Source organism: Aptenodytes patagonicus, chromosome 1 (assembly GCF_965638725.1).
Source record: "Aptenodytes patagonicus chromosome 1, bAptPat1.pri.cur, whole genome shotgun sequence".
Taxonomy (NCBI): Eukaryota; Metazoa; Chordata; class Aves; order Sphenisciformes; family Spheniscidae; genus Aptenodytes; species Aptenodytes patagonicus.
In genome coordinates, this window is record NC_134949.1 from 204,306,165 (window position 1) to 204,321,483 (window position 15,319).

Consider the following 15,319-nt stretch of genomic DNA (forward strand, 5'->3'; position numbering starts at 1 on the left):
TCGGAAGGAATCCTGACCTCCCTGATGAGGATGTCTTTCCTCCCGCTGCCTGCACCGGGACTCCGGAAGGCTGAACTCTCTCAGCCTGTGCTACAGGACCATGCTTCCCCTGTGCAGGAGCCAGTGCACTTGGCTTTGGTGATGCTGATAGCTGCCATGGGAGGGGAGCTGAGCCCGGGCCACCTGCCAGGGATCTCATGGGGGGCACCATAGGTACGTGCTGCCACATCCTCACAGACGGAGGGCTGTATATCATTCTCAAAGGTCAAAATAATAAACAGGATCTGAGAAAGTCATATTCCATCCTTAACAGATTTGACCTCTTCCTCAGGGAGGATAAGCAACTCCTTTCAAAACTACCGATTCCTACCTGGGTATCCACTGTGGGCTAGACACTATTCCCCAGTGCAGTGTCCTTGCTAACCTTTTGGGATGTGGGGAGCTATGAATGATTCTTGCCTTTGCAGCCTTGAGCGTCTCTGCAGACTGTTAGCCTGGCAGATGCTGCCGAGCATAGAGGCAAACTGATAAGTAACTTCAAAGCACTGTACCTAGAAAAAAAAATCCTCCTTTGCGGTCCAGTGCCCTTCCTCAACCCAGCTCTTTTTGGCTGGATAAGATCCATCTCACTTAGGCAGTTGTCTGGACTCCCTTTGGAGTCCGTGGGAAGTAACAGGCAGGTATAAGTGTGATTCTCCCTCAAGAGGAGGTGGACTGTACCTTACAAGTGCCTGCTTCACAAGGGGAAAAGCAGTTTACCAAGTACAATAAGTAATTACAGAAGATATCTTTTATTTCCTCTTCCCAATTCTAGGTTTACCAGAATATGAAGAAAAATGTTTCTACACACAATTCCAGCACCAAAACTAAACCACGTGTAAGCAGGGATGAGGAATCTCTGCTATCCCCACCTGTCCTCCAGCATGAAGACCCTCAGGTCGAAAAATAAGCTGGGTTCTGGATTTGATCTCAGTATTTTCATAAACTCTGTGTAGCATATATGTTTTGTATCACCACTAAGAAAAGAAAATGTTACCAACTGCTGCTCTATTCACATTTCTTATGGGCCAGTCCATATTTATGTTACTTTGAGGAGAAAACACAATTCATTTCTTTGAATTCAGCAAACACATCTGTCACAAGAGAGAAGCAATGGTCTTTTCGCTGCCTTTCTACAACTGGATATCTCTTTTTCTGGTTTTAGGTAAACGGTGTCTAATCAATGCATGGAACTCAGACTGTTCTTGCCATATTGCAAGCAAACACAAGAAAATCCGTGGTTTTTTAGTCAATGTTTACAAACACAGGCTATGCATCTAAAGCAAACTGGTGTGATTTCCAGAAGTTCTACTCGCATCTTCATCTCCAGATGTCAGCGAGTTGGAAAATCAGCTTTGTTTTACAAGGAACTATAAATCTGAGTGTGTTCGACTGTCTTATCCTGAACATCTCAATTGCTGTCAAGTTCCCAATAGGTGTCCAGTTCAGATGAATCCATTTCATGGAGCTTTAGGTACTCGGGTGGTCTCTAGTCATCCAGGCTACATTCTGCACTCACTGATGAGAGCTAGGCACTTACAGCGACTGATTCCTTCTACCTAAAATAAGCATCTAAAACAAGCAGGAGGAGTGATATTTGGAGATGACCTTCTGCCTCCCTAGTCTAGAAAATCCACGTGGCAGTCTCCAACTGGAAGTCTCACTTCAACTGAGTTATAACTAATTCTACCCTTTGGGCTTTGTGTGTTTTAATACCAAATAAAAATGTTGAATTTTGAAGAAATTATGTTCTGTAGCAATTTAGGAGTATAATACCATCACTCCCAATTCCTAGAAGTCAGCCTGGGTGTATGAACCCTGCTGCAATAAAATGAGAGTACATCTCCTTAGTTTTCTCCCAGACTCCCAGGACAATAACCAGAGGCTTGACAGCTTTTTAATATAGATAAAAAGACACATTATTTTCGTGATGATGTCTGGGGATTTGTAATACAGCTTTTATCATGACTAACAGGATACATTTGTCTACATCCCAGTGAATCAATATGAGAATATATTTGTTAATAGATTTCTTCTCTTTTACATTTTACAAAATGCTAACTGCAATTAGGATTTCCAGTGGCAAGTGTTACAAATAAATAACTGTTTGGCTAGAATATGCTATCACATAAACTGAGCTGCTCTTTACTAACATTGTCTGAAAATAATTAATGTTGTAATACAGCAATTATGAATTGTATATTTTTGTTAACATTGTTGAATTAGCAATGAATCATTGATTTTTTTAACCGGATATAAACCGCTGAAGAATAATTTGGAAATATAAAGATAGAAATAAAACTTTAACTTTGCATTTTCTGGAGAATGTATATGTCTTTTAGCATACTCATATAACACAATTTCAAAGCGTTCAGCAACAAGGTGTCACTGTTCAGCACTGTTGACACACAGCCTGCACCAGCTGGAAAGCGAGAGTTGAGTGTCTTGTGCAGACGGGAGTTTTCAGCCACCATAGCCTTCAGAGCTAGAGGAGCTTAACGCTGAACTGGTTGCATCCAAGCCTAGCTGGCCCTGGAAGCTCAGCAGATGTGGTCTTGGCTCACAGAGGAGCAGGTGGGAATCCCATGTGCTTTAAAACATGCCAGGGAGTTGTGTTAAGTGTTTTTCCACAAGATTAAAAAAGGAGTGGGCAGAGGTCATCTGGCCCCATCACTGCTACTGAGCTGAGACTTGGGAATATAAAGGCAAATAGAGAACCTTGGAGCTAACACAAACCCCTCTTGATGCACACGTGAAAAGCAGCTCAGGCAGCATGGCACCCTGTGAGGAAGTACAACCAGCAGAAAGACCCTCCTGTGAGGGCTGGACACGTGGAGGCTTGTGAATCTGCTAGTCCACACGGCAGAGAGGAATGCAACAAAGCTACAGGCGGTATTCTGTGAAAAAATAATATCTTTTAGGAGCACATTTCCTTTCCAGGATGCTTCCAACACAACTTAGCAAAGTGCTGGTCCATTCCTGAGGTTTGTGCAGAGCCACAGCCAGTGCTGTTTAAGGAGCAGTTTCATGATTCTTGGAGAAAAATGCCCACATGTCTCTTGTTAGGATCTAGACCCCTAAGCTGTGCCCCCAGGAGCAGGTACTCTGGAGAAAGTGCTAAATTCCCCCTGTAGTGAATGGGGAGCGTTAAGCTTGTTTGAAGACCTCCAGCAGAGATGCCATTAGTCTAAACTAGATGCATTAAGTCAGGTAGAGACTGACAAAGATTCAGTAATCATTAAACCGGGAAGAAGAGGAACAGAAGGGGTTGAGGTCAGTTAAAAGTGCTGAAAGGCAAAGGACACCGCGCTCTCCTTGTTAGCAGTAACAGAAAGAAAGAACAAGAAAGAAATACTTGACAAGCCAAACTGAAAGACAAGTCGCGTTGAGGAATCGGCCCTAATTTTCTTTCCCTTTTCCCTCCCAAAGCACACCGCGGAGCCTGCAGCCCGGTCCCGAGGAGACCTCCCCGCGGGATGCCCCCGGGATGCCCCCCGGGATGCCCCCCGGACCGCCCCGGGATGCCGCGGTCCCCCTCCCGCTGCCGGAGCCGGCGCTAGGTGGAGCTCCGCGACCGCGGTGCGCGGCGCCTCCCGGCCGGCGGCTTCCGGCGGCCTTCGGGCAGCCTAGTGCCGGAGCGGGTGGTGGAGAGGGGACAAGGAGCCGGGCTGGTGCTTAGCGGAAGGGCCTGGGCCAGCCACGGTGTCTGGACCAGGGTTAGAGGAGAGCCGGGGGAGCAGGGCTGGGGGTGATGGTACCGGACAAAGGGAATCCACAGCCAAAACCTCGTAGCACTGACGGGATGAGCCAGGTATGAGTGCGAACCAGTCAGCCCCCTCCCTCAGTGCATCTCCCAAACAACCGTGCCCGTGTGTCACAGGCAGCACACACCAAAAAAATAAGAGGCTCTTCTCTGTCTGGTTCCAGAGAAACTGGAAGTGCTTCTCCAACACAAGTCTCACCCTTGGGTTTGGGATACCTGGGATGGGCTCTCCGAGGTCCCTCTGGGAGAAGGTGGGGCTGATCGTGTGTTGAACCAGAAGAGGAGAGCAGAAGCGGTCCTGTCATGCAGACTAGCAATGGCTTTCAGTCCACACGTTCATGGAGGGATCTGCGAAAGGGGATGAATAAATCCAAGGTCGTATTTGCTACAGAGCTATTTGCAGATACGTTATTTTTTTGAGAGGCCACACTTTGCTGGGAAATATTTTGGGGGTGCAGAAACCAAAGCAAGCTGAAGATGACTGGATATGGGCATTCCCCATGCAGCTGGGCACACCAGATCTCCGCCCCCTTCCCCCAGACACTGAATTAGATCAAGTATTCAGTGGCACAGGGCTCCCTCTTCCCAGCTAAATGCATTGCTGCGCTAGTGAGTCACTGCCTCCTTCCCTCCCCCATCAGTGGCTAATTAATTAGGCCATGCAAAGTAAACCAGCTTTAAAGAGAGGCACAAAAAGACCCACCCAGACCTGTGGTTGAGGAGACCACAAATCACTTCAGAAAGAGGTGGGACCTGAGCTCAGCTCCTTCTCACCCGTGGTGAGCATCCTGACGCTGGGCTGTGGTGTGGTGGGGAAGGAGTCCCTTCCAGCCAGGCTGTCTGAGACCTGGGCCGGATTCATGCTTGCTGACATGCTTCCTGTGGATGAGATAAAGCAGGGGGGCTGCTCACACCAGGGAAACTGGTGGCACGCTCACTGCCACGTTAAAATTTAGGGGTTTAAAGTTGTGCTGGAAAACTGATAGAGCAACACTCCTAGCAGAAGTGTAGGTGCCTTGGGGTACAGTCTGGATCAGATCTCAGCTGAGAAGGGATTTTGAAGACCTGTGTTGTGGAGAGAGAGGGAAAAGTGATGGTGCTCCTGTGGTCACCTCCACAGAGACACGTGCAGACTCAGGTGGGATTCAGTTCCTTTAGATACTGCTTAGTTGGGATGGAAGCCCGTGGGAGATCCTGACAGTAACCCACTCCTCCTGCCACGTGCTGCCTACACCCACTTGTGATCCACTGCACTGCAGCGAAGCTTTGGCACTTAGCTGTGGCTGCCTATATGTGCCCAGAAGTGCCTCTTCCTGGCTGCACTAAGGTTCCCTTCCCTCCATGCCCTATGCCATGGGGACATCACTGTCTTCCAGCTGAAGAAAGCCTGGATGTTACTTCTAATCACAGCCCTCCAGTCCCACCAGTGCCACCCCTTCAGATCCTAAAAAGAAGGAGGTGCCTATCTCTAATTTCCACCATATTTCTCCTGTAGAAGTGACTACCTACCTGATGTGGACTGGGATGTCCTTTGGAAAAGCCTCCTGTGGTAGAAGAAGCAGGCTGCGGGTGTCCCGGGTGCAGAGGGGCTGTGGAGCTAAACTCAAGCAAAGCTGGGGCAGGTCCCCAGGAGCTGAGCCGCGAAGGGAGCGGCCAGAGGATGGCAGTGTGGGCCACAGCCAAGAGCCTGGCCCTGAGGTCTGGGGCTGGCCCTACCTTTCACTCCTTTTGGATTCTCTTTTCAGACCACAAAAAAATGGGGTGAGACTCCCCTTCCCTCCCAGGAACTAGAAGAAGACAGCTGGGAGCAAATGGGAAGTGGTGGAGAGCAGTCAGGCACCAGTTTCTCCTTGGAGCCAAGAGGACTGAGGTTTTTTCCTTTGGAGGGAACAGGTTTGCCCATGAAGGAAGAAGAGTCTTCTCTCGCCTTCTTACAGCCCCAGAATAAAGAAAGGTCCCATGTGGGAGCCTCAGCCTGCTCCCTGCCAGGCCAAGGAAGCGCTTGGCACCTCCCTGCCTTGGACTCTCACATTGCCTAGGACAAAATATTATCCACGAAACACCACGGCCCTGCAGGGATGTGTACAGTTATGGCCTTTGAAACCTTCAACCTCGCAAACAACAAACCGTCTACGCGGGCCAGAGCCACCCTGTGCCTTTGCTGACTGGACAGGTTTGCTGGATTGGGCCTGCGGTGAAACACAGGCTGAGGGAGACGGTGGTATGGGGCAGCCACCCCATAGCGTCTTGGGATGGAAGGCCGTTGGGGGGGATAAATCGGCAGGACTAGCGCTGCTGAGACGTGTGGGAGGACACGGCCATGGGGCGTGCATTACCTCCCCACGAAGGTTACATTTCAAAGCTGGGAGATGTAGGAAATGAATCAGTGAGGAAGGCAATGAGGACATCAGCCTTTATATCGCCCCTGGGGCGTGGAGGGGATAGCCCGGGGGCTCACTGGTGGCAAACGTGTGCAAACCATTTTGCAGCTGGAATTTGATGTTTTGTTTGGCGTGGGAGTCAACACGCGCGTTAGCGGCACCATCCCACCAGCTGGGCCGGGGCTTGTGGTTTCCCCGGGAGCGGCGTGGCTCTGGACGATGGCTGGTGGGCCGGGGGGCACCCCTGCCTCGGGGTCGCCAGCCCGGCCCGGCTGTGCCTCGCTGCAGAGCCGAAAGCGTGCGGCTGGGGAGCGTGGCGCTCCCACCACGTCCCCCCCGCCGGGCGCCGCCGGGGACGGGCTGAGAGTCGGGGAAGATAACAGCGGCCCTGCGTGCTCCGGGGAGCGTCCGTACGGGGAGGGGGGGGGGGGTGTCCTCGGGGGGCGGGGGGCGATAACTGCCGAGCCCTGGGCTCCCTCCCGGGAGCGGGTCCGCCGCCGCCCCCGCACGCCGCAGGCCGGGGCCGGGGCCGCGCCGTCGGGGCCGCCCCGCGGGTGCGCGCTGCCGGGTGACTCACGGCTCCCGTGACCGGATCAGTCCCTGGCCTTCCCAGGAGGGACATGACAGCAGGGTCCGGGCACAAGCGGGAAAGGCGGCCGGGGCGTGCACCGCGGCCCGGGGTGCGCTGGTGCGGCTTTCCTTCTCCTTGTCATTTAAAAAAGATATTGAAAAAAATAAAATAAAAATTCCAGCCAAGGCTGGGTTTCACCGGCCAGCAGAGGTGTCCCGGGGGGGCTCCGGTCGCGGTGCACCAGCGACTTCTAAGGGAGCAGAGCAACGCCCAGCCCGTGTAAACAGCGCCAGGGAGCGCGACGGGGATCAGCCTTTGGTCCCCCCCGGACACACCGAGCGTCTCTCCGGGAGGCTCTGGCCACTGGACCCGAGCGGCTGGGGACACCCCCACCGGCCTGTGGCGGCACGAAGCCTCTGGTGCATAATATGGCTTGGTTTTCCCCCTTCTCTCCTTGCGTTCCGGTTTCCCGGAGGGGAGCCGGGACGATGCGAGCTCAGGCCCGACAGCACCTGTGCGAAGAGGCAGGGCTGGCCGGGGCAGCGGGGGCGGCCCGCGGCGGGTGCCGGTGCGGGGCGGCGGGGCCCCAGCCTGGCACAAGGTGCCACCCCCCCTCCCCCGTCTCTGCTTCCTTCCCAGCAACGCGAATGCGCTCGGGAGCGAGCGTTTAGCATCTAACCCGCTCCTAGAGGCATGTGCTTAAACAAGCCGAGTATCAACCCCACGATAAAAGTATTGGGTTATTCTGCAACGTAATCTACATCAAAGCCTCGGGGTCTGCCGGCTTGAAAAGATCCAAGATGTTTTCTAAGTCCTTATCATGTCTGTGCTTAGGGGGAGTCATAAATTCCACAGGTCGGACTAACTAACACACGATTCCTCCTTCCCTTCTCTCTCCTCGGCCACCAAAGGGCTTTCAAGCAGGCATTTTTTTTTTTTTTTAACCTTGCAAACAAAGGTCCCGGTTCCGTGTCGTTAAGGTGGAGGGAGAGGGGAGGATCCCGCCCCCCCTACCCCGAGCTTCTCCTAAGTGACAGAAAAATAAGTTCGTTAAACCCGAAAACTATTAGAAATAAAGAAGAAGGTGAACCCGCATCCCGGGAAGGGTCCCGGCAAGCGGGAGCAGCCGGTCGAGGAGGGATCGCGGAGGCTGCGCGGCACTCGTGCCTTCCCGGGACTTACGGGGAGGTTTCTGGCCCGGGACGGGGGTTCCCGGGCTGTGCTGCCCGCCCCAGTCCGCCCCAGCCCCGGGGCCCAAGGCGACGATGAGCGCCGGGTCCGACGAGAGGTGTCCGCTCCAGAGCCGGGGAGGCGGGGACCGAGGGCCCGGCAGCGGGCAGCGGGCAGCGGGCAGCGGGCAGCGGGCAGGGGCGCCCTGCCCCCGGCATTTCTCACGCAATCATGCCGCTGACCTGAATCCCCCCGGGGCAGGCAGATCCCCTCGGAAATAATTATTTCAGCTCAAGAAGTAAGGCTGGGGCTGAAGGAGGAAGGCGGGGAATCCGGCGTCTGCCCGGGCCGGAGCCCCGGGTGAAACAGCCCTTCGGTGAAAATACAGGGATCAGGATGGAGGGGGAAAAAGAAAAAAGATATTTCTCTGCAAACGGTAGCCCCGATCAGGCACTTATCAGCTTGAGAGGCGTGGGCTCGCGTTTCCCCGCACGGGATCTAACGAAATAGGAAAAAAACCGAAGGAAGCAAAGACGGAGAGATCAGGGACTCGCCCGCGCTCCGGTCTCGGGGTTCGGTCCCGGGGTCCCCGCTCCTTTCCCGGGGCTGCGGCTCTGGGCCAGAGTCGGCGGGAAGCCCCGAGACGGAGGCAGGGAAGGAGCGGGCAGCTGCCAGGGCCGGCTCGGGAAACCTCCCGCCTTGGTCGCAGCTGAGCGAGATATCCCCTCTCCCCAATCCCCTTGGGAAGCCCCGATCGCGGGGGGGCGAGAGGGGGGACAAATCCTGCCCCAGTCGCAACGAAAGGAAGTCCGGCCAGCCACCAGGCACGTAGGCTCGGGGTGTGCGCGGCTCGGGATCCCTCTTATTTTAAGACAAGAAGGTCCCGGGGGCAGAGCGTCCCCCGCCCCAGCAGCCGGGCAGGTCGCTGCGGCGGGCCGGGAGCGGGGGGCGGCTGTGCGGCGGGGGATGCTCCGGAGCATCCGTCCGCGGGGGCCGCGGGCCGTGGGGGACGGCTGGCAGGGCCCGGTCTCCCCAGTCCTCCCCGTGCTCGGGGCGCAGCTGGGATCACTGTCCGACAGGCAAAGGCAGAGCCGAGCCTGGGGAGAGCGGAGCGGGGCGCTCGCTGCGAGGCCGGGCGGGCGCGGTGCTGCCTCGGAGCCTTGCCCAGCTCCTCCGCCGGCGGCCCGTGGCTCCCATCCGTGGCTCCTCCGTCCGGCGGCCCCCAGCCCCGCCAGCTCGGGCTGGCGTCGGGTCTCACCCCAAAGCGCTGCCACCTGCCTGCCAGGGACTCATGGATAGAGCTTTAGACACCGAACCGGGCTGGCTCGGGGTTTGTCAGGGTTTTGGTGCGTTTTAATACAATATGTTCAGAGTTTTGTCATTTTAATGGCCCCTTCCTCCGTTTATGGCATCATCAAATTCACATCCGCATAGATCGGCTGTGTCGGTGCTTATCGGGAGAGGCGATTACACTGAAGGGACGCAGCGTTTCTTTTCCAGAGTTACGTTTCCGTCTCCCGCTCAGAGAGCGCTGGGGGCTGCAAGCCCCGCTCCCTCTCCCCGTTACCCGACCGGCGGGGCAGGGGTAGGGCGTGATGATGGGAATGGGCAGCAGGGAGAGAAATTCCCTCCGGAGAAGGCGGCTGGCAGGCGTCCCCGCATCCCTGCTGTTGCGCTGCTGTTATCGTAGGGTCGCGACCGCGGCCGTCAGCGACAGTCTGCGAACGACAAGTGACGGTGTGGGCGCAGGCACTGCATTACCGGCTGTGTGCAAGGTGTGGGCACCCCGTTCCTCGCAGCCGGGGTACCCACGGCGGCTCCGAGGGGGCCGCCCGCCGTCTCTTCCCCGGGAGCGATGCTCCGTCCTTCCCCCCCTTGAACGCTCCGGTCCCCCAGGGCCACTGACACGGGACCCTCCCAGACACTTTGGGAAACGTCGCTGAATTATTCCCGCTCGGGTTAAAGCATAGCTCCGCGGCAGCCCCACGCGCAGCGCCGAAAGGCCCGGTGGAAGCCGGGGAAGGAGGGAGAGATTTTCAGGGAGTGCGGATGGGGAGATCTGCCTCTGCAGAACCGAAATCCGCCCTCAGCTGCAAAACGCCCCGTCTCAGTGACCTAGGGAGGGACACTCCTCGGTCTGCAGAACAGCCACCCACGGGGAAGGAAAAATACCCCGGGACACGGCCACCCGGATCTCCTCGCGGAAGACCGGGACACGCGTGGCCGGGATAGTGCGGGGCCGGTGGGGGAGCCCCGGGAGAGCCGGCGGGGACGGCCGGTGCTGCGCTGCTCCGGCGAAACGTGCTGGGAAAACGGGGGGACGCTGCCGTCCCCATCCATTTTTTCTCGGCGGGTGAAAGCTTTCTTCGCTGTGTCATGGGAAAAGATGCGAATATGCAAACGTTGTCTCGCATTGTCCCCGCTCAGGGTGAAAAGTTAAAGCATAAAAGCGGCGGGGGGAAGCTGAGAGGGGGTCGCCTCTTCAAAGGGGGTGGCTGGGCCGGGGGAGCCGGCTGCCGCTTGCCCGGGAGCCGCCCTTCCAGGGCCAGCATTTCCAGCGGGTTTCCAAGGCGTCGGGGTGGGAAAAAGCGAGTGTGCGTGGAGGGGCAAGTCGCCGGGTTCCCCGTGGGCTCGGCCGCGCTACAGCGAGGGAATCGCCCCCCGAGGTGGCAGGCTCCAGGAGGAGGCGGATGGTTCCCCTCTTGGGGGGGACCATCCCCTGGCTCGGTACCCAGGCCCCTGCGGGCGGAGAGATGCTCCGGCCTCGCTCTGGCGGTGGGTACGAGGGCAGCGGGTGTTTTAGGCGAAGACACCCCCAGCCCTCGTCCCTTCCCGGCACCGGGGCCCAGGCTGGGGCGGGGAGGGTGGGCAGCGCCTGGCCTCGAAGCTCTGCAGGCACACGCGGGGAAAGGAGGCAGCGCCCTCGGAAGGGGGGATTTCTCCTCTTACCTCTCCTTCATCGCCCGTGACCGAGTGGGAGCGGGAGCGGGTGGGAAGCGCGTTAGAAAAAGCAGTAGGCCGTCGCGGTGGGGTTTGTTGCTTAAAACAACCACGACAAAATGGCTTTGTGGATTTTTAATCAAAACTCCCTCCTCCTCCGCCCCTTCCCCCCCCAGCCCCAAGCACGGAGAAGAGCTGGTTAAAGTGCTGCCTACAGATCGGCCGCGATACACGGCTCCCATATTCCCACCCTCGCCCTTAGATCTCCCTCTCTGTCTTTTGCAAGTCTCTTGATTTCATCCTTTGAACCTGCGATTGGAGGTTAAAGTGCACCAGGTTGCAATGGAAGGAGGAAGCTCTTAAACAATAAAGGCTTGAATATTTAGCTGTGATCAGGTCGCTGCCCTCTCCTTATCTTTTTAAATGCAAATCGTCTTTTAGGGGTAGTAGCTATATACCCAGCGCCTCTCCACGTCACCTGCCTTTGGTGTGTCTGGGCCATTACTAATAGACCCTTGTAAACAATCGTTAATCATGTAAGTGCTGCCGGCCATTGGATTCGGACCGGGAGCCGGGAGCGCGGAGCGCGGAGCGCAGCGCGGGGCCGCGGCCCCTCCGCCTGCCCCCTCCCCGCCCCGGGCAGCCCGTCCCCAGGCAGCAGGCGCGCCGCTGCGAGAGCCCCGAGCAGCATGCGGAGAGCCGCGGCCGGGGCCCCGCCAGCATGTACGTGAGCTACCTCCTGGAGAAGGACGGGCCCATGTACCCCGGCCCGGTGCGACACTCGGGGGGGCTCAACCTGGCGGCGCAGAACTTCGTGGGCGCCCCGCAGTACGCGGACTACGGCGGCTACCATGTGAACCTCGACAGCGCCCAGTCCCCCGGCCCGGCCTGGCCCGCGCCCTACGCCGCCCCGCTCCGCGACGACTGGGGCGCCTACGGCCAAGGGGCGCCGCCGGCCGCCGGCGCCGTCCACGGCCTCAACGGCGGCTCCCCCGCCGCCGCCATGGCCTACAGCCCCGCCGACTACCACCACCACCACCCGCACGCCCACCACCACGCCGGCCCCGCGCCCCACTGCTCCGCCGGCGTCATGCAGCCCCTCAACGCCGCCAACGCCGCCGCCGCCGCCGCCCCCGAGCCGCTCTCCCCCGGCGGGCAGCGCCGCGGCCTCTGCGAGTGGATGAGGAAGCCGGCGCAGCCCCCGCTCAGCAGCCAGGGTAAGCGCGGGCCGGGGGGAGGCGGGCGGGCGGGCGGGGGGCTGCCCCGCCGACCGCTGCTCCGGGGCGCCGCCGGCTCCCCGGGTCACCGTGCGCCGGGCAACGCGGCGGCGAGGGGGAAAGCACTCCGAAAGAAACCCGATCGAGGGCCGGTCCTCGGAAGAATGGGGGCTGCGGGGCTCAGCCGACAGCCTGTCCGCGCTGCTGAGTACGGCCCCGCCGCGGCGCCGGGCAGGCAGCGGCGGGAGCGGCCCTCCGCCGGGGATCAGCCGCTGCCGGCCCCGGAGGAACGGTGCCCGGGGGTGCGCTCCGGCGGAGCAGGGCGGAATGGCCCGGGATCCCGAGGAAACGCTCGCTCTTCCTCCCGCTGCTCCGCTCGTCCGCTTATAGCCACTTAGAAGATTTTTATAACCAATTATAGTCATATAAATCATCGGCCGGTGTCGCTCCGCATTTGTTTCTGAGTCACTGGGCGCCTACCCTTTATTAAGGTCCCCGTGCGACCGGGACTCCCGAGCGGCGGCTGAGCATGCCCACCGACCCCTGCGGGCTGTGCGCCCGGCCGGGCCGGGCCGGTGGGGCCGGGAGGTGCGAGGGCGTGCCCCCCGCCACCCCCGGTACCCCGGCCGCGGGAGGGCCGGCCGCGGCTGCCGCGGGCAGGACGGGTCAGGCCGTGGCCGGCGCCGCGCTCCCTTGTGATGTTAATACCCCCGCAGACCCTCCCTTTTATTTCCCCCCCGCATCTGCCAGGGGAGACGCGTGTCCCCCCGCTTTGATATACGCCTCCCACGACTGTTGTCTCCTCTTTTCCCATTATTCTTTTTTTTTTTTTTGGTCCTTTTTTTATATTTATATATAGCAGCCGAAAAAAGAAGGGTGGCGACTTTCGCAGTAAATAACGACTTCTGGCGCTCTTCTCTCATCCCCTGCCTTGCGCGACGGGCGGCAGGGCCGGCGGGGGCTCCCCGGGCGGCGTGGGGTGGGGGTCCCGGCCACGCCCGCGGCCGCCGCGCCTCGGGAAAAGCCCCGGTGCCCCGGTGCCGGCCGCTGGCAGCTGCTACGCCCCGGGTGGCGGTGGCGGTGGAGCTCTCCCAGGCCCGTCGCGCTTCCCACAGCAGCCCGTGGTGTTCCCACAGTTTGGGCTTGTGCGGTGGTGGCCGGTCCCTTGTCTCCATTCAAATTCTGCCTTTGGAGCCAGTGTTTATGTTAATGTGCAGGGCTGGGGGGATGAAAGCGCCTGCCGCCATTTGTTCAGTAGTGGTAATTCAAACAGAATGTGGCTGTCATTAAGGCTTTGAGAAGGGTTTTTCTTTGATAAGATCTCCTTGTCCTGCATTGTTTGGGATTGTGTTCCCTATTCACTGGCTCTGGGGAGTTTTCTCTGATCAGGCTTGTATCTTTACAGGGTGCTTTTGTTGTGGTTTGCAGAGAGTTTACCTGAACAAAGTCAGCCTGCTAGCCATTAAGCACCTTGGGGGCAGAGACTCCCCGCCTCGGCTCCCTGGGGAACGGGAGGGCCGGGGACGCAACCAGTTAAACAAGAAACCCTCGGGAGAAAGGAGGTCAGCGGCTGCGGCGGTGCACGCTCGCCGGCCGCTCGCTGGCTTTCGCCTTCAGATTTCGTTGGGTTTGGTTTTTGGGTTTGGTTTTTTGGGGGTTTTTTTTGAGCGCTAAAGTTGCGTGTCGCCCTTCCAGGGTCACCGAGAAGTCGCTTTAGTCGCTGCCCCGATGCCGGGGAAGAAGCGGGGAGAGCCGGGCCGGAGCCCGGCCCGGCCCCGAGGGGCCCCCGACGGCCGCTCCCGATCTCCGCGCTTAGATCGGTGTTTCTCGTTTAGAAACTAAGCCGCCGTGCCCTGAACGGGGCTTTTCTTTCTTTTCCTTTTCCCTTCTCTTTGTAAAAAGTTTGTTCTCGGTAGGGACGGCAAAACAAAACCGAAAGCCGACAGCAAGCGCACCATGAAGGTGTCCCAAGCGCAATGCACGGGCGTGCGGCGGGGCAGGGGCTGGCAGCCGGGGCCGAGAGCCCGCGCTCGGCTTGCACTTAGAGCCGGCACGCCTGGGGTTTCTGCCCCGTGTCCCCAAGGAACTGTGGAACTGCTCCTCTCCCTTCTGTTCGCTGTGCTCAGTAAAGCCCCGGGCAGGGAGAGGCGAGCAGGAAGCCGGGGAGGCCTGATCCTGCTCGCCCTGCACCCGCAGAGGGGAGAGCCGCGCTCCACCCAGCCCCTTTGGCTTTGCCAACCCCGGCTTTGTTCTCCGCAGTTAAAACCAGGACGAAAGACAAGTACCGCGTCGTGTACACCGACCACCAGCGGCTGGAGCTGGAGAAGGAGTTTCACTACAGCCGCTACATCACCATCAGGAGGAAAGCGGAGCTGGCCTCCAACCTGGGGCTGTCGGAGAGGCAGGTCTGTCCCACGAGCGACACTGCCCGTGCCCGCCACGTGTGGCCGGGATGCGCGGGGCCGGGATACGTGGGGCCGGGATGCGCGGAGCTGGGATGCGCGGGGCAGCGATGCGCGGGGCAGGGATGCGGTCTCGGTGCGGGCCCCCCGGGAGGGGGGACGTCCTCGGGGAACCACCCCCCTCACTCCCCTGTCCCCCCCCGGCAGGTGAAAATCTGGTTCCAGAACAGGCGGGCGAAGGAGAGGAAGATCAACAAGAAGAAGCTGCAGCAGGCGCAGCCCGGAGGCGCGGAGCCGCTCAGCCCCGGCGCCCCGCTGCAGGGTCCCGCGGCGGGGGCGGCCGCCGCCGGCCTGGGCCCCGCCGTCCCCCAGTGACAGCGGCCGGGGGACCGCGGGGCAGGGACTGCTGGAGGGCGCGGCCGCGGCGGGGCCGGGCCGGGCCGGGCCGGGCCGGGGCCGGGGGGGCACGGTGGGAGCGGCCCCCCCCGCCTATGCACTACACCGCCCCGCGGGGCCGGCCATGTGTACAGATGTACAGTGTATGTGTCTCGTCGTCCGGGGGAAGCGTGGCCATCGCTTTATTATTATTATTATTATGTTTGGGTGGTTTTTTTACCCTGGAGTTTGTTAGATAGAAGGGGGGCGCTGCCTGCCAGTCCGCCCCCGGTGAATCTCAGGGATCGGTCCGAAAGACCTTAGAAATGTTGTTGGGCTAACAATGAATTTTAACAGGAAAAACAAAAATTAAAGCACATTTTTTTATTTTATATTTTATTTTATTTTTTTTCTTGTAACCATAAATATGCAAAATGTTCATCCTGCCCTAAGGGCCAGAG

General features: G+C 58.8%; 2 protein-coding genes across 2 annotated transcripts in view; both read left to right on the forward strand.

The window, feature by feature from the left end:
• FLT3 (fms related receptor tyrosine kinase 3) overlaps positions 1–949 on the forward strand; it is a 36,879-nt gene extending 35,930 nt beyond the window's left edge. Inside the window, exon 24 of the mRNA XM_076339843.1 lies at positions 815–949. Coding sequence (XP_076195958.1) covers positions 815–949 — 135 coding nt within the window. The remainder of the gene's footprint in view (positions 1–814) is intronic.
• Positions 950–11,585: 10,636 nt separating this feature from the next.
• Positions 11,586–14,858, forward strand: CDX2 (caudal type homeobox 2). The gene is made up of 3 exons (XM_076360696.1): positions 11,586–12,081; positions 14,341–14,486; positions 14,691–14,858. Exons 1-3 carry the CDS (start codon positions 11,586–11,588, stop codon positions 14,856–14,858), a joined length of 810 nt encoding a protein of 269 aa, XP_076216811.1.
• Positions 14,859–15,319: the final 461 nt, after the last annotated feature.

What these genes read in the sequence shown, in the direction of transcription:
- CDX2 (XM_076360696.1), top strand. Translation starts at nt 11,586, where the DNA reads ATGTACGTGAGCTACCTCCTGGAGAAGGACGGGCCCATGTACCCCGGC. An exon ending in GCCCCCGCTCAGCAGCCAGG is followed by an intron (nt 12,082 to 14,340) that starts GTAAGCGCGGGC and finishes TGTTCTCCGCAG; the next exon opens with TTAAAACCAGGACGAAAGAC. An exon ending in TGGGGCTGTCGGAGAGGCAG is followed by an intron (nt 14,487 to 14,690) that starts GTCTGTCCCACG and finishes CCCCCCCGGCAG; the next exon opens with GTGAAAATCTGGTTCCAGAA.